Below are 20,764 nucleotides of genomic sequence, written 5' to 3' on the forward strand. Positions count from 1 at the left end.
TGCACAAGACACAAGCTGAGGTTACCAGTGCCACATCAGTAATTAGTAACATATGACCCCCCCCCCCCCCCCCCACTTGAATCGCAAGTTTATAACATTCTCATACAAAGCACTACATAGTACTGTAAAAACACAAAAAAAAAAAAAAAAAACTGTTTTTTTTTTAAATTATTTGCCCCTATCAATTTTGATAAATTGGTATACATTGGGTTATAACAAACACTCTCTAGGATACAGTGGAGCCAAGAAAAACCCATGAAGTTTTGTTGCATTTTGCCCAAAACAAAACTAGAATACCAGAAGAGACACGAATTTTAAAAACTCCATAAAATTTTGAGAGAGACAGAAAAAGAGAAAATTGTCTTAAATTGTTTTGCAGTGAACTAAATAGTGTCAATTTAACAAGTTGGGCTATTGTCACGGACATGTTATGGTTGAATATTGTTAAATCACCATTTATCTTGAAAACTTAAACTGATAGGAAGATGTAAATTTAAAAATTTAATCAATATTTTAGCACTCCACCTCACGTGTAGGCTTCAACTCTCTTTTAATAGGTGAGGCCCAACACGTAGAATATTTAATTGAAATGAGAGTGAATGACTGAGACAATGTTTGAACTCAAGACATTTGACTCTGATACTATATTAAATCACCACTTAGCCCAAAAACTTAAGTTGATAAGAGCAGAGTTAATCAATATTTTAACAAATATGAACAAAATAGTGCAATCGAACGCATGTACAATATACATTAGCGGATGTTGACTCAACTGGATTCCAGAGTAGACTGGATTTGTCGAATTCGTCTGCATGTTTTATCCTTCCCCTTGAAGCTAATACTCAGACCTTGAAGAGTAATTCTAAATGTCACTTCATGTCGCTTATGTTTTTTAAAATTGATGCGGTTTTTAAAATTATTATTAGTTAAAAATCTAATTGTGATTTATCACAAATTTAATAGAAATTTAAAGGTTACATCAATCTTAATAAATACAAGAAAAACATAAAGTAACAAGTAGCATTGCTCGAGGTTGAAAGATGCAAAATTAAAATTTATTCCCTTGAAGACAAACATCGTCAAGTATGTTTTGCATTGAACAAATAGCTTCCAACTTTTAGCCCTACATTTAGTTTTTCCTTTAAATGAATTGCTCTTGTATTAGTCGCTTTGGGTTTCACTGATGCTCTAGTAAAGGTGAATCAGGCTATGTCTCAACCACTATTGAGGAGCGCATGTGGTTTCCTATAGTCTAAACTCATCCTGTCATTGATTTCCAACAGATAAGTGCTATTATAATTACCCCTAAATATAATAGCTAAAGTTTGTTGCCCTTAATACATCCTGTGGAAGAATAATATCATGTCTTTGTTATTTTAAATGTACAGCCGGGATTAAAATCTCCCATTAAAACCGTTAAAGCCAAGTCAACCTTCTAATGCTCCGTTTATTTCGACATAAAATGTTTTGGATGAAATCATTTTTCAGAAAAAATGATTTTTCTGAAAATATTTTTCGGCGTTTGGCTTGTACGAAAAAGTACTAATGGCGTAAAACGGAATTTAGCAACTGTCACCGGAATTCAGTGATGTCTGGCCGCCGTAGACAGATTTCAGCAGACCAGATTCTGGCCAAATTGGTTGGAATCCGAACAAAACGGCCGGAATCCTGCTATACTGACGGAATTCCGACCATAATGGTTTGGTCGGAATCTGGTTTGCTGAATTCCGACAGACCATTGCTGGAATCCGGCCAATGCCACTGGATTCCGGCAATCAAATACTAAAATTCGGGGATCTTCGGATGGAGAATTGGATTACCAACAAACTCCAGTGCCCGGCGGTAGGGAATTCCCACAAATGTGCATGTAAGAATGAAGAGTTTAAATCCAGAAAACGATTTTACGGTATTTGTTCAAATGAAGAGTTTAAACGATTCTTTGACCTTGACATAAACTTTGTGGTTCTTTCATTTATCTTTTTCTTTTTTTCTTGAATTTGGTTGAGAAGCAAATGAAAATTTATATAAATTTTTTTAGCAATGATCTAATCGCAAGATGAAGATGTATTTTAACTTGTTGTATAAAAAGATTAAATAGAGAAAGAATAAAGAAATCTGAAAAAATATTATTTAAATGGAATAATGATAATGAATAGTTAAAATAGTGAGGCTATTGGGAGAATTTTAAAAAAGTGGTTCACCAAAATAGAGAAAAGTGATTTTTAATTACTTTGATGAGTAAAATTTGGTGAGGCTACTAAGAATGCTCTTAAGTAAATATGTTAATGCTTTAAAAAAAAACAAAAAAAACAAAAAAAAGTAAACATGTTAGCCACGTTGGCCAATCGAAGTTAGTGGATAGTTTCATTCAGTTATTTAATATTGTACTTAAATTCTGCATTTCAGCTTAAATCAAAGTATTTGAATCAAAATCGGTAAAGCTATAGCCGTGTGCTAGAAAACTAGAAAAAGACTTGACCCTTTAAAGTGTCAAATTGTTACTTTTGCTATCTTTCATTTTCATTTCACTATCGATCCCACCACCAAATATCTAATGCCCATATCAAGAGTGCGTGGACATCTACCTTTCCCTTTCTCCCTTTATTCTCAAATCCTCCACCGAAGGCTCTCTCTCTCTCTCTCTCTCTCTCTCTCTCTCTCTTTCTCACATTATTCCTTGGGTTTGGTTTTCTCACCTCTTTCTTTGTCTTTTTCTTTTTTCGAGCAAAGCTAAAAAAGGAGGGGGGAATCTCTCTCACCTGGCCAGTAGTGCCTCATTCATTCCTCTAAACTATCCCATGTCTGGAAGGAAAGTGGCAACAAAGGAAGAAGGCGACCCGGGTCTGTATCTATTGAAGCTTCTGTGATGCATAATTGCTGTTCGGTTTGCTATGATTATTTTTCGGTCACAGTACGTATGTTGTTGAAGGTGGAGAATAGTGCAGTGATTTTCTGCAAGTTTTTTATTTGATGTGTTTGGTGAAGATCGGTTTTTAATTAAAATGAATAATTTTTTTTTTAAAATATTATTATCTTAATAAAAATAAAGAATAAGTTTAAATAAGCTATTAACGTCTTGAAAAGTGATTAATTAAAGTAAAAAAAATTGAGTTTTGATTAGTTATTTTATGTTGAAATATTTTTATGTTGACATGATATTTTATTTTTAATAAAAAAAATTACAACTTAATTTTTTTCACATATTTTTATTAAAAACCGCAATTGCAACCCGTTGCGGTAGGGGTCGTGTGAAATGGTGCTGAATTTGATCTTCAGTCCAATTTTTTTTTTTTTTTTTTTTTTTTTTTCGTTAACAAAATCCAGGGGTAGATATGTCTTCTGCATTTTGTACGGCAAACGGTTACGCCGAAGCTTCTGGAATTCCCTAAAGACCCCACCTGGCACCCACTCTCCCTTTTGTTTTCTTTCGTGGGTCCTGACTCCTCACCCGATGCCTTTCGGCGCATCCATGCCTCTGTGCCTGCCTTTGTGCGTTTCTTCCTTCCCGGTCTACGTGTTTCTTGCTTTTTCTTCATTCTAGATCTCGTTATTACACATACGACTCTTGATTTAACCTGTGATAGTTTCGAGTTTGCTCCCGATATCCAATGGAGAGAGGAGGTGGGTACAGAGGACGAGGCCGAGGCAGAGACGGAGGGGGTGGAGGTGGGTACAGAGGCCGAGGCCGAGGCAGAGACGGAGGGGGTGGAGGTGGGGGTGGAAGAGGAGGAGGAGGAGGGAGAGGGAGGGGAGAAGGCGATTATTATCATCAGCAGCAGCCGCAGCAGCAATGGAGGGATTCGAGGCAAGGTGGTTTACAAGGATGGGAGCAACAACGATCAGGTGACAGTAGCTTCGATGCGGGTCCTCGGAAGAGTCAGTGGGTGGGTGATTCCGGTGAAGGGTCGAGCAGCACGAGTGGTGGTGGTGGTGGTGGTTATGGTGGAGGGAGAGGAGGAGCGTGGAGCGATGGGCGTCGTGGTGGTGGTGGAGGTGGAGGGAGAGGGAGAGGGGGAGCGTGGAGTGGTACCAGTCAGGTTCAGTGGGTGGAATCTGCTCCCCCTATTCAGCATCAGCGGATATCTCCGCCTGAACGTGTGCTCGGTACTTGATCTGTTTCTGAATTTAACTTATACTTTCTGTTTGGTTGCTGAGAATATGAAGGGGGAAAGGAACTGGGATTCTGTTTCTGAACTAATTGATCACTTTTTATGCTTTCGGTTGAGTCGGCCGGTATAATTGACAACGGTTAAATTTTGATGAGATTATGAAACTGGGAAAGAAAATCTAGGAAAATTATGGTGGTAAAATTGGTTGTTTCATCATTATTTCCATAAATAGGCTTTTGCGTTTGTCTATGAAACTTCTTGGGAATAAATGGCCTTGAAGATTAGTAGCAAGTGTTTGATGATGGGCGTTTCACAATTTTCTGGTTATGATGGTATTTATTAATTTATTGGTATGATAGTTTTTATGAAGATTAGCAGCAAGCTTATGATGATGGCGTTTCACAATTATCAGGTTATAGTATTATTTGTGAAGATTGGAATCAAATTCTAATGCTTGTATGGGTTGGTCTTATTTTTCTCTGTAACTGTTTCTAGAACCCATTACTGAACTGATTGCATTTGAAGTGCCTCTTTTCGTTTTCTTATTTGAAGTTATGCAAAAGATAGAAAGAAGTATAGTCAGTGAAGTTAGTGATACTAGTATTCAATCAAGGTCTTTTGCAAGTTATGAATATGAATTATTAATTAAAATGGCATGTTTCAAACTGGGAAAATTTCTATTTAGTATGTGTATTCGGGTTTTTTTTTTTTTTTTTTTTGAATTAATAGATTTGATTTATCTTATCAAAATATCAATGTAATAATCCATTTGTCAAAGTGTCACTTTGGTTGTGCTAGAAATTTATTTCTTATTTTTGGTTTTTATTTAGTTTTTAATATATCGGATGACTGTCAGTCATCATAGTTTCGTTAAGATTGACTTCCTTTAAAACCCAAGAAGGCATAGCTACGCTTAGATTATATTTATAGTGAAAAATAACATAAATTTTCAGTAACAAAAATAGCTATACTTACAACAATTTCAACTAGTTATATTTCTAGTATTAGGGCCACTATTGGTTTTCTAGATAGAATTTAGGTAATATAAATATTCGATTATCAACCCATTCTTCATTTTTATTGATTGCTATCGAGCTCAAAGTACAATAGAATTGTTTCTTAACTTAGGAAGAAATGATTGGAATAGTGGAACCTACACTGTGGTAAGACACACTCATTCAACTGTTTTTGAATTTACTAAAAGTGCTTGTAAAATTGGAAAAGAAAATTAATGGAAGATGCTAATGTTATGGGTGCAATGCTAGGTTCTTTCTTTTCTTATCGTTCTGCATACTGTGCTAAACAACTTAATATCAAAAGTTGTCCTTATGCCCTTAATTATTTTTGTCCAAGCATTTATCGACATATATCATACTGTCTTCTTTTCGTATTGACAGAAAAAAATGCAATACAAAAGTCATTTGAATTGCTTGATCTTTTGTATCCGCCAATGCTTTCCGTTGCAGAAAATAGAGCCATTTGAATTCAATATGTTTAGCAGCCTTAGTGATTAACACTTTTTTCTCCTCAGATCCTGTTGTTCCAAAATTGCAATCATTGACACTCTCAGAAGAGTTGGCTCCTCGTCCATCTGGTCCCCCAGAAGATTCAGACAGAATTCTCCCTGTGAAACGACCTGATAAAGGTGGCACAGTTGCTATTAGAACTGTCAAGCTTCGTGTTAATCATTTTCCTGTCAAATTCAACCCAGAGACTATTATAATGCACTATGATGTTAATGTCAAACCTGAGGGGGGTCGGACTGTGAAAATATCCAAACCAAGTCTGTCTATTATCAGAAATAAATTATCTTCTGATGATCCTGCACGATTTCCCTTGTCAATGACCGCATATGATGGTGAGAAGAATATTTTTAGTGCAGTATCATTGCCCACTGGAAAATTTAATGTGGAAGTCCCTGAAGGAGAAGACATGAAGGCAGGTTCATATGTCGTTACCATAAATCGTGTGAATGAGCTCAAGTTGTGCAAGTTGAATGATTACTTGAGCGGGCATCTCTTGTCAATCCCCCGCGATATATTACAAGGAATGGATCTTGTCATGAAGGAAAATCCAGCTAGGCACATGATCTCTACTGGTCGGCATTTTTTCCCCAGAGAATCTGCAGAAGAAGATTATCTTGGATATGGCATCACAGCATCTAAAGGATTTCAACATAGCCTCAAACCCACCTCCCAGGGTCTAGCCATGTGTCTGGACTACTCTGTTTTGGCATTTCGAAAACGAATGCCAGTTATAGATTTCCTCAAGGAGCATATTTATGGTTTTGATATAAATAATTTCCGAAGGTTTAGGAGAGAAGTAGATGACGCGCTGAAAGGGTTGAAAGTGAATGTGACTCACCGTAGAACAAAACAAAAGTACACCATTGTGGGGGTAACGAAGGATAATACACGACAGATATCATTCACTGTAGAAGATCCAGAGGGCCAAAATCAACCAAGGCAAGTCAGGATTGTAGATCATTTCAGGGAGAGATATGACAAGCATATTATTTACCAGGATATTCCCTGCTTGGATTTCAAAGGAAACAAGAAAAACTATGTACCAATGGAGTTTTGCATCTTAGTTGAGGGGCAAGTGTATCCGAAGGAGCAGTTGGATAGAGATGCAGGCCTGATGTTAAAGAACATTTCACTATCAAAACCGAAGTTTAGGGAGAGTCAGATATGCAGCATGGTACGCTCAGAAGATGGACCTTGTGGGTATGCAAATATGAAACTTCAGTCTTTTCATTTCGATAATATGGAATTATTCAGTAGAACTTTCATTGTTTCTTTCCTGAATTTTTCCTAGTCAGTGTTTCATGAAACAACACATTAGGGTGCATGAGTGCTTTTAGTATTTGTAGGTGTTGCCTCACTTACAGAAAAGACAATTGTTTTGCTATTAATGGTTTATCGATTCTTATGGAAACACTTGAAATTAGATGCTAAAACATTACAATAATATTGCACTTCAATGTTTGTGGAGAAAATTGAGTGAATTGTCAGTAGCCGTGTATTGTTATAGCTAACCCATGAAAGCAAATTTATAGATGGTTACTTGGTTTTTCTGCTGTGACACGAATTTAAAAGTTTTTGGTTTTTGTATGAATCTCCTGCTAGCCACCTCTAATGATTCTTAAGCAATGTACATCATCAAGATAAACCCTTTCATCTCCTGTATCTTGTTTATTTGGGTGTTGATAGTTGGATATAGATGAGCTTGAGACAATTTTCAACTGAGTATGACATAGATATGCTAAGAGTGTTGCTCACCGAGAAAAAAAGAAAAAGAAAAAGAAGTGTTAGATTCATCAATATTATTTGACATGGATTATCGCACATTTATGATTGGATCAAATTACCAATGCAGAATGAGCAATGTTGATGATTAAAATTTTGACTGTTTTTTTTTTGTTGGTCCAAAAAATTTGGTTTTGTTTATTTGCAGTGGAGGCTTGGCTCAAAATTTTGGAATAGGAGTAAACACAAACATGACAACAGTTACAGGACGTGTTATTGGGCCACCTGAGTTGAAGGTAGGTGCTTCGAATGGCAAAGTGATTAAGATAGTAGTTGACAAAGAGAAATGCCAATGGAACCTTGTTGGAAAAGCAGTGGTGCAAGGCAAAAGAATTGACCGGTGGGGTGTTATTGACTTCAGCTCCTCTGATAGAAACCCTAGAAACAGACTAAATCCTAATGATTTCATTCCAAGGCTTATTAATCGGTGCAAAAATTTGGGGATCCACATGGAAGAGCCTCTCATATATAAGTGCACTACAATGGATAAATTCTCTGGGGTCGAGATTTTGCGTGAACTACTTGAAAGAACTAATGAGGAGGCTTATAAGTCAAGTAGAGGCCATTTACAAATTCTTCTTTGTGTGATGTCTTATAGAGATAATGGCTACAAATATCTCAAGTGGATCTCTGAGACCCAAGTTGGCCTAGTGACACAGTGTTGTCTATCCCCCTCTGCCAACAAAGGGAATGACCAGTATCTTGCAAATCTTGCTATCAAGATAAATGCCAAGCTTGGAGGCAGCAATGTAGAGCTTAATGACTCACTCCCCCTCTTTGAGGGCAAAGGTCATGTTATGTTCTTGGGGGCTGATGTCAATCATCCTAGTCCTCGGAACATTACAAGTCCATCCATAGCAGCTGTTGTTGCAACAATGAACTGGCCTGCTGCAAATCGCTATGCAGCACGTGTCCGCCCACAAGCCCATCGGAAGGAGACGATTCTAAATTTTGGGGACATGTGTTTGGAACTTGTTGAATCATATGCTCAATTAAATAATGTCAGGCCGGATAAGATTGTTGTCTTTCGTGATGGAGTAAGTGAGAGCCAATTTGATATGGTTCTCAATGAGGAGTTACTTGATTTGAAGAGGGCACTCCAAACTATGAAGCACTCTCCCACCATCACAATTATCGTAGCCCAAAAGCGACACCAAACTCGTCTCTTTCCAGAAGCGAAGGATGGAGGTCCTACGGGCAATGTGTCTCCAGGCACAGTTGTGGACTCAAAAATAGTTCATCCATTTGAGTTTGATTTCTATCTTTGTAGCCACTATGGAAGCCTTGGGACGAGTAAGCCCACACATTACCATGTCTTGTGGGACGAGCATGGGTTCACTTCTGACCAATTGCAGAAGCTCATATACAACATGTGCTTCACTTTTGCTCGATGCACCAAACCCGTATCGCTAGTTCCACCAGTGTACTATGCTGACCTTGTTGCTTATAGAGGGCGATTCTACCACGACGCATTGATGGAGGGGCAATTTGCAGGTTCAGCAGCATCATCCTCATCAGCATCGTCATCTCGGATGTCAGCTGAATCACTTGATCCTAATTTCTTCAAGTTGCACACTGTCCTGAAAGACAACATGTTTTTTGTCTGAAGGCCCCTCCTTGCCTACGGGAACTGTTAAGGGAGTTTGTGTGTGAATCTAATGGATTGTTAGTCGCAGTATGTCATGTCTTGGGTTTCCTTTAAAGAACCAGGTTCTGTGTTTGTTACACATTCATTTCCTATGTGAACTACAAAAGGAGTTCGTGTGTCAATCTATTTGGTTATGAGTCTTGAGTCTGTATTTCCTCTAAACAATCAGGATTTGTGCAGTCCATGTGATTTAGAGGAATGATTTGCTTATGTTTGAGTCTTTATCTGCCATCTCTGTGTTCTCTCTTAGTGTCATGGTTTATTCTGGGAGCCTGTTGTTCTGGTTTGTATGAGGCAGACTTTGAGTGAATCTATTTGAATTTTATTTGGTTTTTAAATGTTTTTTTTTTTGGTTACATTGTAATCCTAATCAAAAAGAAGGCTGCCATGCATGATATGCAGAACGCACAAATGTTGGGTATATTGAATCATGTAATCAAACATGAGTTCTTAATTAGATATAAAACAATACAATTTCATAATATAGAAAATGTTGGCCCAGGTCACAACTCTGATATCAGAAATCTCGTTGACAAAATCTCTTTTTATTCAGTTTGTAGGAAAAAAGAGCATTTATTTCCTCATGTATGGGCTACAATAAGTTATAGTGTCAATTAGTTACAATAAGTTATTGTGAAAGAAGAAAACAGATTATAGTGTCAATTAGTTACAATAAGTTATTGTAACATATTGCTTTATTTTTTTTCTGTGTTAAAAAAAATAAATTAGAACATAAAGAGAAAATAGGTATTTACGGTTTTTTTTTTTTTTTTTTTTTTTTTTTTTTTTTTTTTTAAATCTTAGACTATTCAAATTTTGCATCCTAGTTTTGTTTTAGGCTATATTCCAAATATTAGAGAACTATATTTTTCTACCACAACTATTTCATAATATTTGCGTGTAATTCTAATCAATCTTTGGATCAATCATTATTTAAAAAAAAAAAAAAATTCAAAAATTGGTTAAAACTGTCACATCAACACTAAAAAATAATTGTGAAATAAAAATACGACATATAGCATTACTCATGGCCATTGTTTCCCAGCTACAGATAGGTCCTTCCAAAAGGAATTTTTTTTGACGCCAAGAATTTGGGCTATGAACACATGACAACATCCATGGTTGGTGGGAAAGGTCTAAAAAGATCAAGCAATTTATCACATAACAATTGGATTGAATGGGTTCAATATTTCAAAGGATGGACTTGAATAAAATTGAAAAACCCCAATTTTTTTTTTCCTCTTACTGTCTTACAGACAGTCATACGGTTAAAGCATAGTACAACTTACCTTATCTTTGTAGATTCCCATTCAATCAGGGCCTTAGGATTGAGGAAAAAAATGCCTGACTACACAGGCATAAAGAAATGGGACAACATGTGACGTGGAAGGCTGTTTTTATTTTGTTGTTTCATTTTTCATTTTTTTGCTTCAAACCGGTCTCATTTCTCCCTCCAACGCAGCCCCCCACCTCTCTCTCTCTCTCTCTCTGAAATTTCTCTTCCGTACAGTCAGTCGTGGGGTCGTCTCCTTGCCGGCTTCTCTCTTGGCGGTCGGCCACCCTCCACCGTCCTTCAACGGCGTTCTGTCCCGGCGGATTTGGCGGCCATATCTGTCTCCGGCGACGCTAAAAACAAAGGTACTCCGGCTCTCTCTCTCTCTCTCTCTCTCTCTCTCTCTCTGTTTCCCCGTTGAGCTAACATTTTTATGGGTATAATGTTTAATTACTAAACATTGGTTGATGATTAGCCCGTCACATGTTTGATGATTAGCCCACATTGGTTGGTAAATGCTCACAACAGGGTATCTCAAACATTAGAAGCAGGGTATCCCACATATGGGCATCACAGTACTTTATTACATCCAATCCTTCTTACATTTCTCTTTATTTGATGAACAATATATACAATAATTATAAAAACCATCCATAGTACTGTGATGCCCATAACATTCCTTTAAGTTTTGAGTTGCCTTTTCCATTTACATGATTCAATCTTTTTGAGCTGATTAGTTCCATAGTACTGTGGTGCCCATAGCAGCATGTGCCCTCTTTGACTCAGACACTAATGGAATCTCCAGGCTGCATATTCCCAAAATCTATCTCTGCATTCATAGATAGCACTGCTTGAAACCTAGGAAAATCTAAGTTTTTCCATGACTCTAAAACATTTTTCAAGACAAAGTTGTGTTTAAAGCCTTTTCCTCTAAAAAATAATCATACAAATGCAACACTATAGAACTTAACAATGCAAGGGTTTTTTTTCGTAATTTAAAGTTCCACTATCATCTCCATCTTCCTTAAAAGCCACCAGGGGCAAAGGGCCTCTTCCTGCCTCTCACTTCAGCGTAAACTCTTTTGCAGATCATTGTCAATGGCTTCACATGATCATCATACCAATGACCATGGTCACCACCATACCCATGACCATGATCACCAGCATCATGATCATGATCACCAGCATCATGATCATGATCATACTCATGGGGATTCAACGGCAAAGTCATGGGTGGGCCCTGATGGGAAGGTGTATCATAGCCATGATGGACTGGCACCACACTCACATGAACCCATATACTCCCCAGGCTACTTCAACAGAAGAGCTCCGCCACTTGTCACCAGGGATTTCAAGGAAAGAGCCTTCACTATCGGCATTGGTGGCCCAGTTGGTACTGGGTATCTCCTATTTCCCTTTGATCTTCCATTTTTTTTTGCTTGCTTGACATTTGTTGCGTCAATATTAGTTTTTTCTTCCTTCAAAGACTCAGAAATCATTGATTCTAATACTACTTTGTAAACTTTTAATTTCTGGGTTCCTTTGTAAGTTCATGTTTGTTATGATTTTAAAGTTCATCTTTATCATATGGGGATAATTTCCTTGAAGGAGTGCATTGCGCAGTGAAGTTCTTGAAAGAGTTGTGTGTTTTGCTTGGACATCTACTTTGGGTAAAATCCTTAACTGCAGATAACCTTGTAAGAGACAATGTTACCCTAATTGAATGGTGTTGCGTGTGTTGAAAGTGGTGAATGTGATGACCATTTGCTGCTTCATTACCCTTTTGCTAGGGAACTGTAGTCCTTTGTGTTTAATATGTTTCTGGGGTTCAGTATTGATGCCAAAGATAGTAATAGATGTGTAACTTGGATGGCAAGGGTTGCTTGGACGACATAAAAATTACTCTATTTGGAATGCGGCTTCTCTTTGCCTTATGTGGACTATTTGGAGAAAGAGAGAAAGAAGCAAAGTTGCAATGTTGAGAAGTCGTTTGTTGAAGATTTAAAATCAAATGGGTTAGTGGGTAGTGTAAGTTGGTACAAGTAGCCATCTTGGTAACTCATAATGTATTTTCTTCCTCAATTTTCATTTGTCCCTTAGCTGACTGATTAGCTGACTTTGAAAATGTTCTCTTTGGATATGTTAAAATGTGTGAAAAGTTTGGCATTCACAACTCACTAGCAACTTGAATGCTAATACTATTTTGCAGTATATATTCTGTCAACATCTTTATTTAGTCATTTTGGATAGCAAATTATCTTTAAGGCTCCAAGGTGTTCTTACACTAGCTGTTGTGTACTTGCATATGATTTTGAGCTTTTGGTTATTTCTTGTTATTATTAATTTGGCACATTTACCTCATAAGTATTGTTCTCTGGAAATGTAAATAAAGATAACTAAAAGGGAAATAGAGATGTCTTTTTTTTTGCCCCCAAATTCAAATTTGATTCCACTTTTATTTCATGTGTGTATTTTCAATTCTAGCCTGAATCACACACAGTAATCAGGTGCTGATGGAATGCTGCTTCATGTCATACAGGAAAACAGCTTTAATGCTGGCTCTGTGCAAATTCTTGCGGGACAAGTACAGTCTTGCTGCAGTAAGTAGAATTTCTGACAATTTTGAATTTTTTTTCATTATGAGTTTCTCTGTGTTGCTCCTTCTGGAAAATTGCCACATTCATTTTGAGCCATTTAAAAAAAAATAATAAAAAAAGTTAAACAAAATACAGCTTTTCTAAGCTGCATTAACTTTTTGCTTATCATAACCAAGCCAATTAGCAGCCAATGTGGAGCCAAAATTAAGAAAGAGAGAGGAAGAAGGGAAAAAAAAATGTAATATTTCCTTTGTTCATTGCAATATAAAGAATCTTAGAATCCTATATCTCTTAATAATATATGACTCAGCATATTTGATAACACTCTATTTTAGACTTGAATAATTGCTTCAAAGTATCTGCAAATTTGGTTTCCTAGTGTGTGAAGTTCCTTACATGGTAGTTGATTTTTGCAAAGACCTTGAAGCCTGTTAGGTTAGTATCTTGAAGCAAGGCTTAATAGGCGTAAAATAGAATATAAGAAACATCTTCAGGCTTAACCTAGAGCTTCACATATTGAAGTTCTAGGCATACTACAACTCATACAAAAGAGATCTGCATACATGCTTTTAGTGGTGCACATCAGACAGACATACACTCAGTTCTCTTGATTACTTCTTTTTTTTTTTTGATAAGTAATATAAAATTCAATAAAAAGCGCAGAGGGGCGCAACCCTAATACACGGGAAGTATACAAGAGAGCCCCTAAACGGGAGGAACAACTAATAAATTAAGAAAGTCTACAAAAGTAGAAACACCTAGGTGGCAAAGATGGGGTGCTATCCATAGATATAGCGTGTTAAGAAGACGCTTCCTTAATACTACCATTACAGTCTCGACATCTTCAAAAAGCCTCGCATTTCGCTCCCTCCAAATGCTCCACAACACACAGTGAGGAACTAAACGCCAAACATTTTTTGCTAGGCCATGCCCTCGAGAAGCACCCCACGTAGTCAACAAACCCAGCACCGATTGTGGCATGACCCATTCAATTCCAAATAAAGAAAACATAAAACTCCAAAGCTCACGGGCGGTGTCGCAATGAAGTAACAGATGATCAATAGACTCCCCCTTCTTTTTACACATACAACACCACTCAATAACCACAATATTCCTCTTTCGCAGATTGTCATGAGTTAAAATTTTACCTAAAGCTGCAGACCATACAAAGAACGCCACCCTTGTCGGAGCCTTAGCACACCATATATTCTTCCACGGGAAAGATGGACCTTCTTTCCTACTCTTGATTACTTCTAGATACAATCATAACAAATAGATACATAATATGTGTTTTGTACGCCGATATGAAAGCACCTCATACTTGTATGTCGATTTACTAATCCCAACAATAAATCTTGATATATTTAGATGCTTTCTAGGCTATTTTTTTTACATTCTAGATTATTGTTTTTTGCTTTGCAATTCCCTCTTTAGTTGGTCATGAATGGACGTAGAGTATTTAGCTTATCATCTCTTTCAGCCTGCTCTAAACATGGGTGTACTAAAAAAATATACAATCCGTTCTTCAAATTATATTCATAGACACACCATTGAAGCATACGATGCCATCCTTTTGGAGATGTCAAGCACCCTTGAAACACAATTCTCTACCAGCTTGCTTTTTCTTTTTTCTTTTTTATAGGTAATTCTCTACCAGCTTTCTCTTGGAATGATTTGCATTAAAATGTTTATTAAAACAGAAGAAAGTCAATAGGTTCTGCTTGTACCCAGGAATAAAAACCTATGCATTTTTCTGCACACACAGTCAGTCAAGATCTTGTAATAACTTGAGGTGGGATGTCCATACTTGCATTATGATAGAAAGATATCAAGAAACATGTAATTATTACAGGTGACAAATGATATATTCACAAAAGAGGACGGTGAGTTCTTGGTGAAACATGGAGCACTTCCTGAGGAAAGGATACGTGCTGTGGAAACTGGAGGATGCCCACATGCTGCAATTCGTGAGGACATTAGCATTAATCTTGGCCCTCTTGAGGAGCTCTCTAACTTGTACAAAGCAGACATACTTCTTTGTGAATCTGGGGGAGGTACTTTTAGAGAAATGATTATTGTAGCAGTATTTAATTTTAAACTGATTGGAACTGACATTAAAGTTGGTATGCCACAAGTTACTAATTGGAAATGTGGTCATATGGGAACCACTAAAACGGAATTTGGAATTAAGTGGCTTTAAAATTAATTTGGAAAAATGTGTCAATTAATGGGAAATGCGGTAGTGATGATAAAGTAAAGTTGTAAAAAAAATTGCTTATATCAAATTGTGCATAGATATCGATGTGTGTTACCATTCTTAGGAATAAGTTTCAATGAGAAAAATGGTTCAATATTCACTTGAGTTTGTGTTGGTGCAGATAATTTAGCTGCCAACTTCAGCAGAGAACTGGCCGACTATATCATTTATATAATAGATGTATCTGGTGGTGATAAAATTCCTCGAAAAGGTGGCCCTGGCATCACCCAAGCTGATCTACTTGTAGGTTCTTTCTTAAATTCATAGCTGCTGCTTTGGTTGTGGCACCCACCTAATCTGTTCATTACCAATCTTGCTGACCAATTATATATAAAATACTCAGGGCGTCTGATCAAAATGAATTGATTGCATTGGCTTTCAGGTAATAAACAAGACCGACCTTGCCGCAGCAGTTGGCGCTGATTTGACTGTCATGGAGCGTGATGCACTTCGAATGCGTGATGGGGGGCCATTTGTCTTTGCTCAGGTTGGGTTGAGTACACTTTTTACTTGGTTTGGTTATCATAAACATGATACAAGCATTAACTTGACTATGAGCTATGGGAGTTGCACAATTACATTCATCTTTTATTATCCTATAGGATTTGTTCATTTTGAAATGTGATTTAGAAATAAAATAGAAAACAAGAGGGAGGCAAACATAACAGGAAGTTAACCAATCAAATTTGTTGTGACAGTTTTCGGTATGGTGTGAACGACGCGTTCTTTGATGTTTTTCACTCTCCAAGAATATTGCAAAACAACTAAAACTAAGAGATCCTTTCAGGGGTCTCGCTCCGATACTTAAATTAGCTTCTGAAAGAAAAGTATGCTCAATGCATAAAATAATCAGTCTTTAGTTTATCCTGGGGTATGAGCCTATTTATAGGTAAAGAGGTGGAGTCAAACCTGAATTAGGTTTTCTACTCCTACTTAACCTAGAAATGCTTGGAGTTTGATTTGGTCTGCGAGACCTATCTACATTCAACTGAGAGTTGGATTGTTGACCAAATTATTCAAGGAGTCCTTATTGGATTCGAATTGGGACTACTACCCCAATTCGACTTGGAATAGGTTTATTTTCAACAAAATTGTACATAGGTTTGGCACGGTTGCCTGTCATTGTTCATCTTCCCTTGTAAGAATGTTGTTGACAAGTTTTGTGGGTTTATCTTTCTCCCCTTCTCTTCCTCGAAGCAAGGAGTTAGGGGAGGAATTATAAGATATAGTTGCCCTTTTTGTGCTCCATGTTATCCTTACTTGTGACAATGTCAAAATTTGCCTTGTTCATGATGTATATGATTTAAATATGCAGGTGAAGCATGGGCTGGGTGTAGAGGAAATAACGAACCACATTTTACAGGGTTGGGAAGCAGCGACTGGGAACAAGCGTCGCTGACTTCCTCTTTTTAGAAAGTTGCTTCAGCTTATATTTTGTATCTTCCTTGGTTTCAGGAATGAGTAGATATATTATCGTCCGTGTTGTTAACTTTTCAAATGTTTGTGTGCCTGCATTTAGCAGTAACTATGGCTTCGTATTTATGGTGTTTTCTGGAACTATGAATATCGGCTTTCACGCTCAGCCGTTGCTTGTTTGGTAACTACGGCTTCGCTTTCATGGTGTTTTTTTCGAACTATGAATATCTAAGTACTTATCTTGACTTCAGATCCTGTCATGGATTACTTGGGTTGCTCACTGGTTGGTTTATATACACTAGTCTTAGAAAAGGATTTGTTCTGTGGGTGGAGGGACTAAGAAAACACCATTAGATTTAGAGGCATATCCAATATCACATATTGCAGCTGTTACATGGATCTTCTATGTTTTGGTAGGGTCAATGCTGTTAAAAATCATCTTCCAAGAAAGGGTTTTGATCTTGATCCACTCTCCCACTCTCTCTCCATGACTGCATGCAATAAACTGTTCCGGATACCATAACTTCCAAGATTTAGAGATGAGGGCATGGACACGATAATATTATTGAACATTCACATATGTCAATGTTTGAGTGTTTGTTTGCATTCAATCAAGGTCTTTTGCAAGTTATGAATATGAATTATTAATTAAAATGGCATGTTTCAAACTGGTAAAATTTCCATGTAGTATGCGTATTCGGTTTTTTTTTTTTTTTTTTTGAATTAATAGATTTGATTTATCTTATCAAAATATCAATGTAATAATCCATTTGTCAAAGTGTCACTTTGGTTGTGGTAGAAATTTATTTCTTATTTTTGGTTTTTATTTAGTTTTTAATATATCGGATGACTCTCAGTCATCATAGTTTCGTTAAGATTGACTTCCTTTAAAACCCAAGAAGGCATAGCTACGTTTAGATTATATTTATAGTGAAAAATAACATAAATTTTCAGTAACAAAAATAGCTATACTTACAACAATTTCTACTAGTTATATTTCTAGTATTAGGGCCACTATTGGTTTTCTATATAGAATTTAGGTAATATAAATATTCGATTATCAACCCATTCTTCATTTTTATTGATTGTTATCGAGCTCAAGTACAATAGAGGCCCCGTTTGAATTTCACTTTTCCGTAGAACAAAACAGAAGTACACCATTGTGGGGGTAACGAAGGATAATACACGACAGATATCATTCACTGTAGAAGATCCTGAGGGCCAAAATCAACCAAGGCAAGTCAGGATTGTAGACCATTTCAGGGAGAGATATGACAAGCATATTATGTACCAAGATATTCCCTGCTTGGATTTCAAAGGAAACAAGAAAAACTATGTACCAATGGAGTTTTGCATCTTAGTTGAGGGGCAAGTGTATCCGAAGGAGCAGTTGGGGCAATTGGATAGAGATGCAGGCCTGATGTTAAAGAACATTTCACTAGCAAAACCGAAGTTTAGGGAGAGTCAGATATGCAGCATGGTACGCTCAGAAGATGGACCTTGTGGGTATGCAAATATGAAACTTCAGTCTTTACATTTCGATAATATGGAATTATTCAGCAGAACTTTCATTGTTTCTTTCCTGAATTTTTTCTTGTCAGTGTTTCATGAAACGACACATTAGGGTGCATGAGTGCTTTTAGTATTTGTAGGTGTTGCCTCACTTACAGAAAAGACAATTGTTTTGCTATTAATGGTTTATCGATTCTTATGGAAACACTTGAAATTAGATGCTAAAACAATACAATAATATTGCACTTCAATGTTTGTGGAGAAAATTGAGTGAATTGTCAGTAGCCTGCTATTGTTATAGCTAACCCATGAAAGCAAATTCATAGATGGTTACTTGGTTTTTCTGCTGTGACACGAATTTAAAATTTCTTGGTATTTGTATGAATCTCCTGCCAGCCACATCTAATGATTATTAAGCAATGTACATCATCAAGATAAACCTTTCATCTCCGGTATCTTGTTTATTTGGGTGTTGATAGTTGGATATAGATGAGCTTGAGACAATTTTCAACTGAGTATGACATAGATATGCTAAGAGTGTTACTCACCGAGAAAAAAAGAAAAAGAAGTGTTAGATTCATCAATATTATTTGACATGGATTGTCATACATTTATGATTGGATCAAATTACCAATGCAGAATGAGCAATGTTGATGATTAAAATTTTGACTTTTTTTTTTGTTGGTCCAAAAAATTTGGTTTTGTTTATTTGCAGTGGAGGCTTGGCTCAAAATTTTGGAATAGCAGTAAACACAAACACGACAACAGTTACAGGACGTGTTATTGGGCCACCTGAGTTGAAGGTAGGTGCTTCGAATGGCAAAGTGATTAAGATAGTAGTTGACAAAGAGAAATGCCAATGGAACCTTGTTGGAAAAGCAGTGGTGCAAGGCAAAAGAATTGACCGGTGGGGTGTTATTGACTTCAGCTCCTCTGATAGAAACCCTAGAAACAGACTAAATCCTGATAATTTCATTCCAAGGCTTATTAATTGGTGCAAAAATTTGGGGATCCACATGGAAGAGCCTCTCATATATAAGTGCACTACAGTGGATAAATTCTCTAGGGCCGAGATTTTGCGTGAACTACTTGAAAGAAATAATGAGGAGGCTTATAAGCCAAGTAGAGGCCATTTGCAAATTCTTCTTTCTGTGATGTCTTATAGAGATAATGGCTACAAATATCTCAAGTGGATCTCTGAGACCCAAGTTGGCCTAGTGACACACTGTTGTCTATCCACCTCTGCCAACAAAGCGAATGACCAGTATCTTGCAAATCTTGCTATCAAGATAAATGCCAAGCTTGGAGGCAGCAATGTAGAGCTTAATGACTCACTCCCCCTCTTTGAGGGCAGAGGTCATGTTATGTTCTTGGGGGCTGATGTCAATCATCCTAGTCCTCGAAACATTACAAGTCCATCCATAGCAGCTGTTGTTGCAACAATGAACTGGCCTGCTGCAAATCGCTATGCAGCACGTGTCCGCCCACAAGCCCATCGGAAGGAGACGATTTTAAATTTTGGGGACATGTGTTTGGAACTTGTTGAATCATATGCTCGATTAAATAATGTCAGGTCGGATAAGATTGTTGTCTTTCGTGATGGAGTAAGTGAGAGCCAATTTGATATGGTTCTCAATGAGGAGTTAATTGATTTGAAGATGGCACTCCAAACTATGAAGCACTCTCCCACCATCACAATTATCGTATCCCAAAAGCATCACCAAACTCGTCTCTTTCCAGAAGCGAAGGATGGAGGTCCTACGGGCAATGTGTCTCCAGGCACAGTTGTGGACTCAAAAATAGTTCATCCATTTGAGTTTGATTTCTATCTTTGTAGCCACTATGGAAGCCTTGGGACGAGTAAGCCCACACATTACCATGTCTTTTGGGACGAGCATGGGTTCACTTCTGACCAATTGCAGAAGCTCATATACAACATGTGCTTCACTTTTGCTCGATGCACCAAACCCGTATCACTAGTTCCACCAGTGTACTATGCTGACCTTGTTGCTTATAGGGGGCGATTCTACCATGACGCATTGATGGAGGGGCAATTTGCAGGTTCAGCAGCATCATCATCTCGGATGTCAGCTGAATCACTTGATCCTAATTTCTTCTAGTTGCACACTGTCCTGGAAGACAACATGTTTTTTGTCTGAAGGCCCCTCCTTGCCTACGGGAACTGTTAAGGGAGTTTGTGTGTGAATCTAATGGATTGTTAGTCGCAGTATGTCATGTCTTGGGCTTCCTTTAAAGAACCAGGTTCTATGTTTGTTACACATTCCTTTCCTATGTGAACTACAAACGGAGTTCGTGTGTCAATCTATTTGATTATAAGTCTTGAGTCTGTATTTCTTCTAAAGAATCAGGATTTGTGCAGTCCATGTGATTTAGAGGAATGATTTGCTTATGTTTGAGTCTTTATCTGCCATCTCTGTGTTCTCTCTTAGTGTCATGGTTTATTCTGGGAGACTGTTGTTTTGGTTTGTATGAGGCAGACTTTGAGTGAATCTATTTGAATTTTATTTGGTTTTTAAATGTTTTTTTTTTTTTTACATTGTAATCCTAATAAAAAAGAAGGCTGCCATGCATAATATGTAGAACGCACAAATGTTGGATATATTGAATCATGTAATCAAACATG

At 37.2% G+C, this 20,764-nt stretch overlaps 3 protein-coding genes across 3 annotated transcripts; all 3 read left to right on the forward strand.

The window, feature by feature from the left end:
* Positions 1-3,432: 3,432 nt before the first annotated feature.
* LOC133868172 (protein argonaute 2-like) lies at positions 3,433-9,403 on the forward strand. Its single transcript, XM_062304994.1, has 3 exons — positions 3,433-4,104; positions 5,641-6,835; positions 7,566-9,403. Exons 1-3 carry the CDS (start codon positions 3,609-3,611, stop codon positions 9,022-9,024), a joined length of 3,150 nt encoding a protein of 1,049 aa, XP_062160978.1. The 5' UTR covers positions 3,433-3,608; the 3' UTR covers positions 9,025-9,403.
* A 1,063-nt stretch (positions 9,404-10,466) lies between these two features.
* Positions 10,467-16,810, forward strand: LOC133867579 (urease accessory protein G-like). Its single transcript, XM_062304324.1, has 7 exons — positions 10,467-10,703; positions 11,427-11,738; positions 12,878-12,938; positions 14,788-14,989; positions 15,314-15,435; positions 15,575-15,679; positions 16,508-16,810. The coding sequence occupies exons 2-7, from the start codon at positions 11,437-11,439 to the stop codon at positions 16,589-16,591; spliced, it is 876 nt and encodes a 291-aa protein (XP_062160308.1). The 5' UTR covers positions 10,467-10,703; positions 11,427-11,436; the 3' UTR covers positions 16,592-16,810.
* Positions 16,811-17,525: 715 nt separating this feature from the next.
* On the forward strand, positions 17,526-20,658 carry LOC133867811 (protein argonaute 2-like). Its single transcript, XM_062304571.1, has 2 exons — positions 17,526-18,114; positions 18,836-20,658. Exons 1-2 carry the CDS (start codon positions 17,894-17,896, stop codon positions 20,238-20,240), a joined length of 1,626 nt encoding a protein of 541 aa, XP_062160555.1. The 5' UTR covers positions 17,526-17,893; the 3' UTR covers positions 20,241-20,658.
* Positions 20,659-20,764: the final 106 nt, after the last annotated feature.

Source organism: Alnus glutinosa, chromosome 5 (assembly GCF_958979055.1).
Source record: "Alnus glutinosa chromosome 5, dhAlnGlut1.1, whole genome shotgun sequence".
Lineage (NCBI taxonomy): Eukaryota > Viridiplantae > Streptophyta > Magnoliopsida > Fagales > Betulaceae > Alnus > Alnus glutinosa.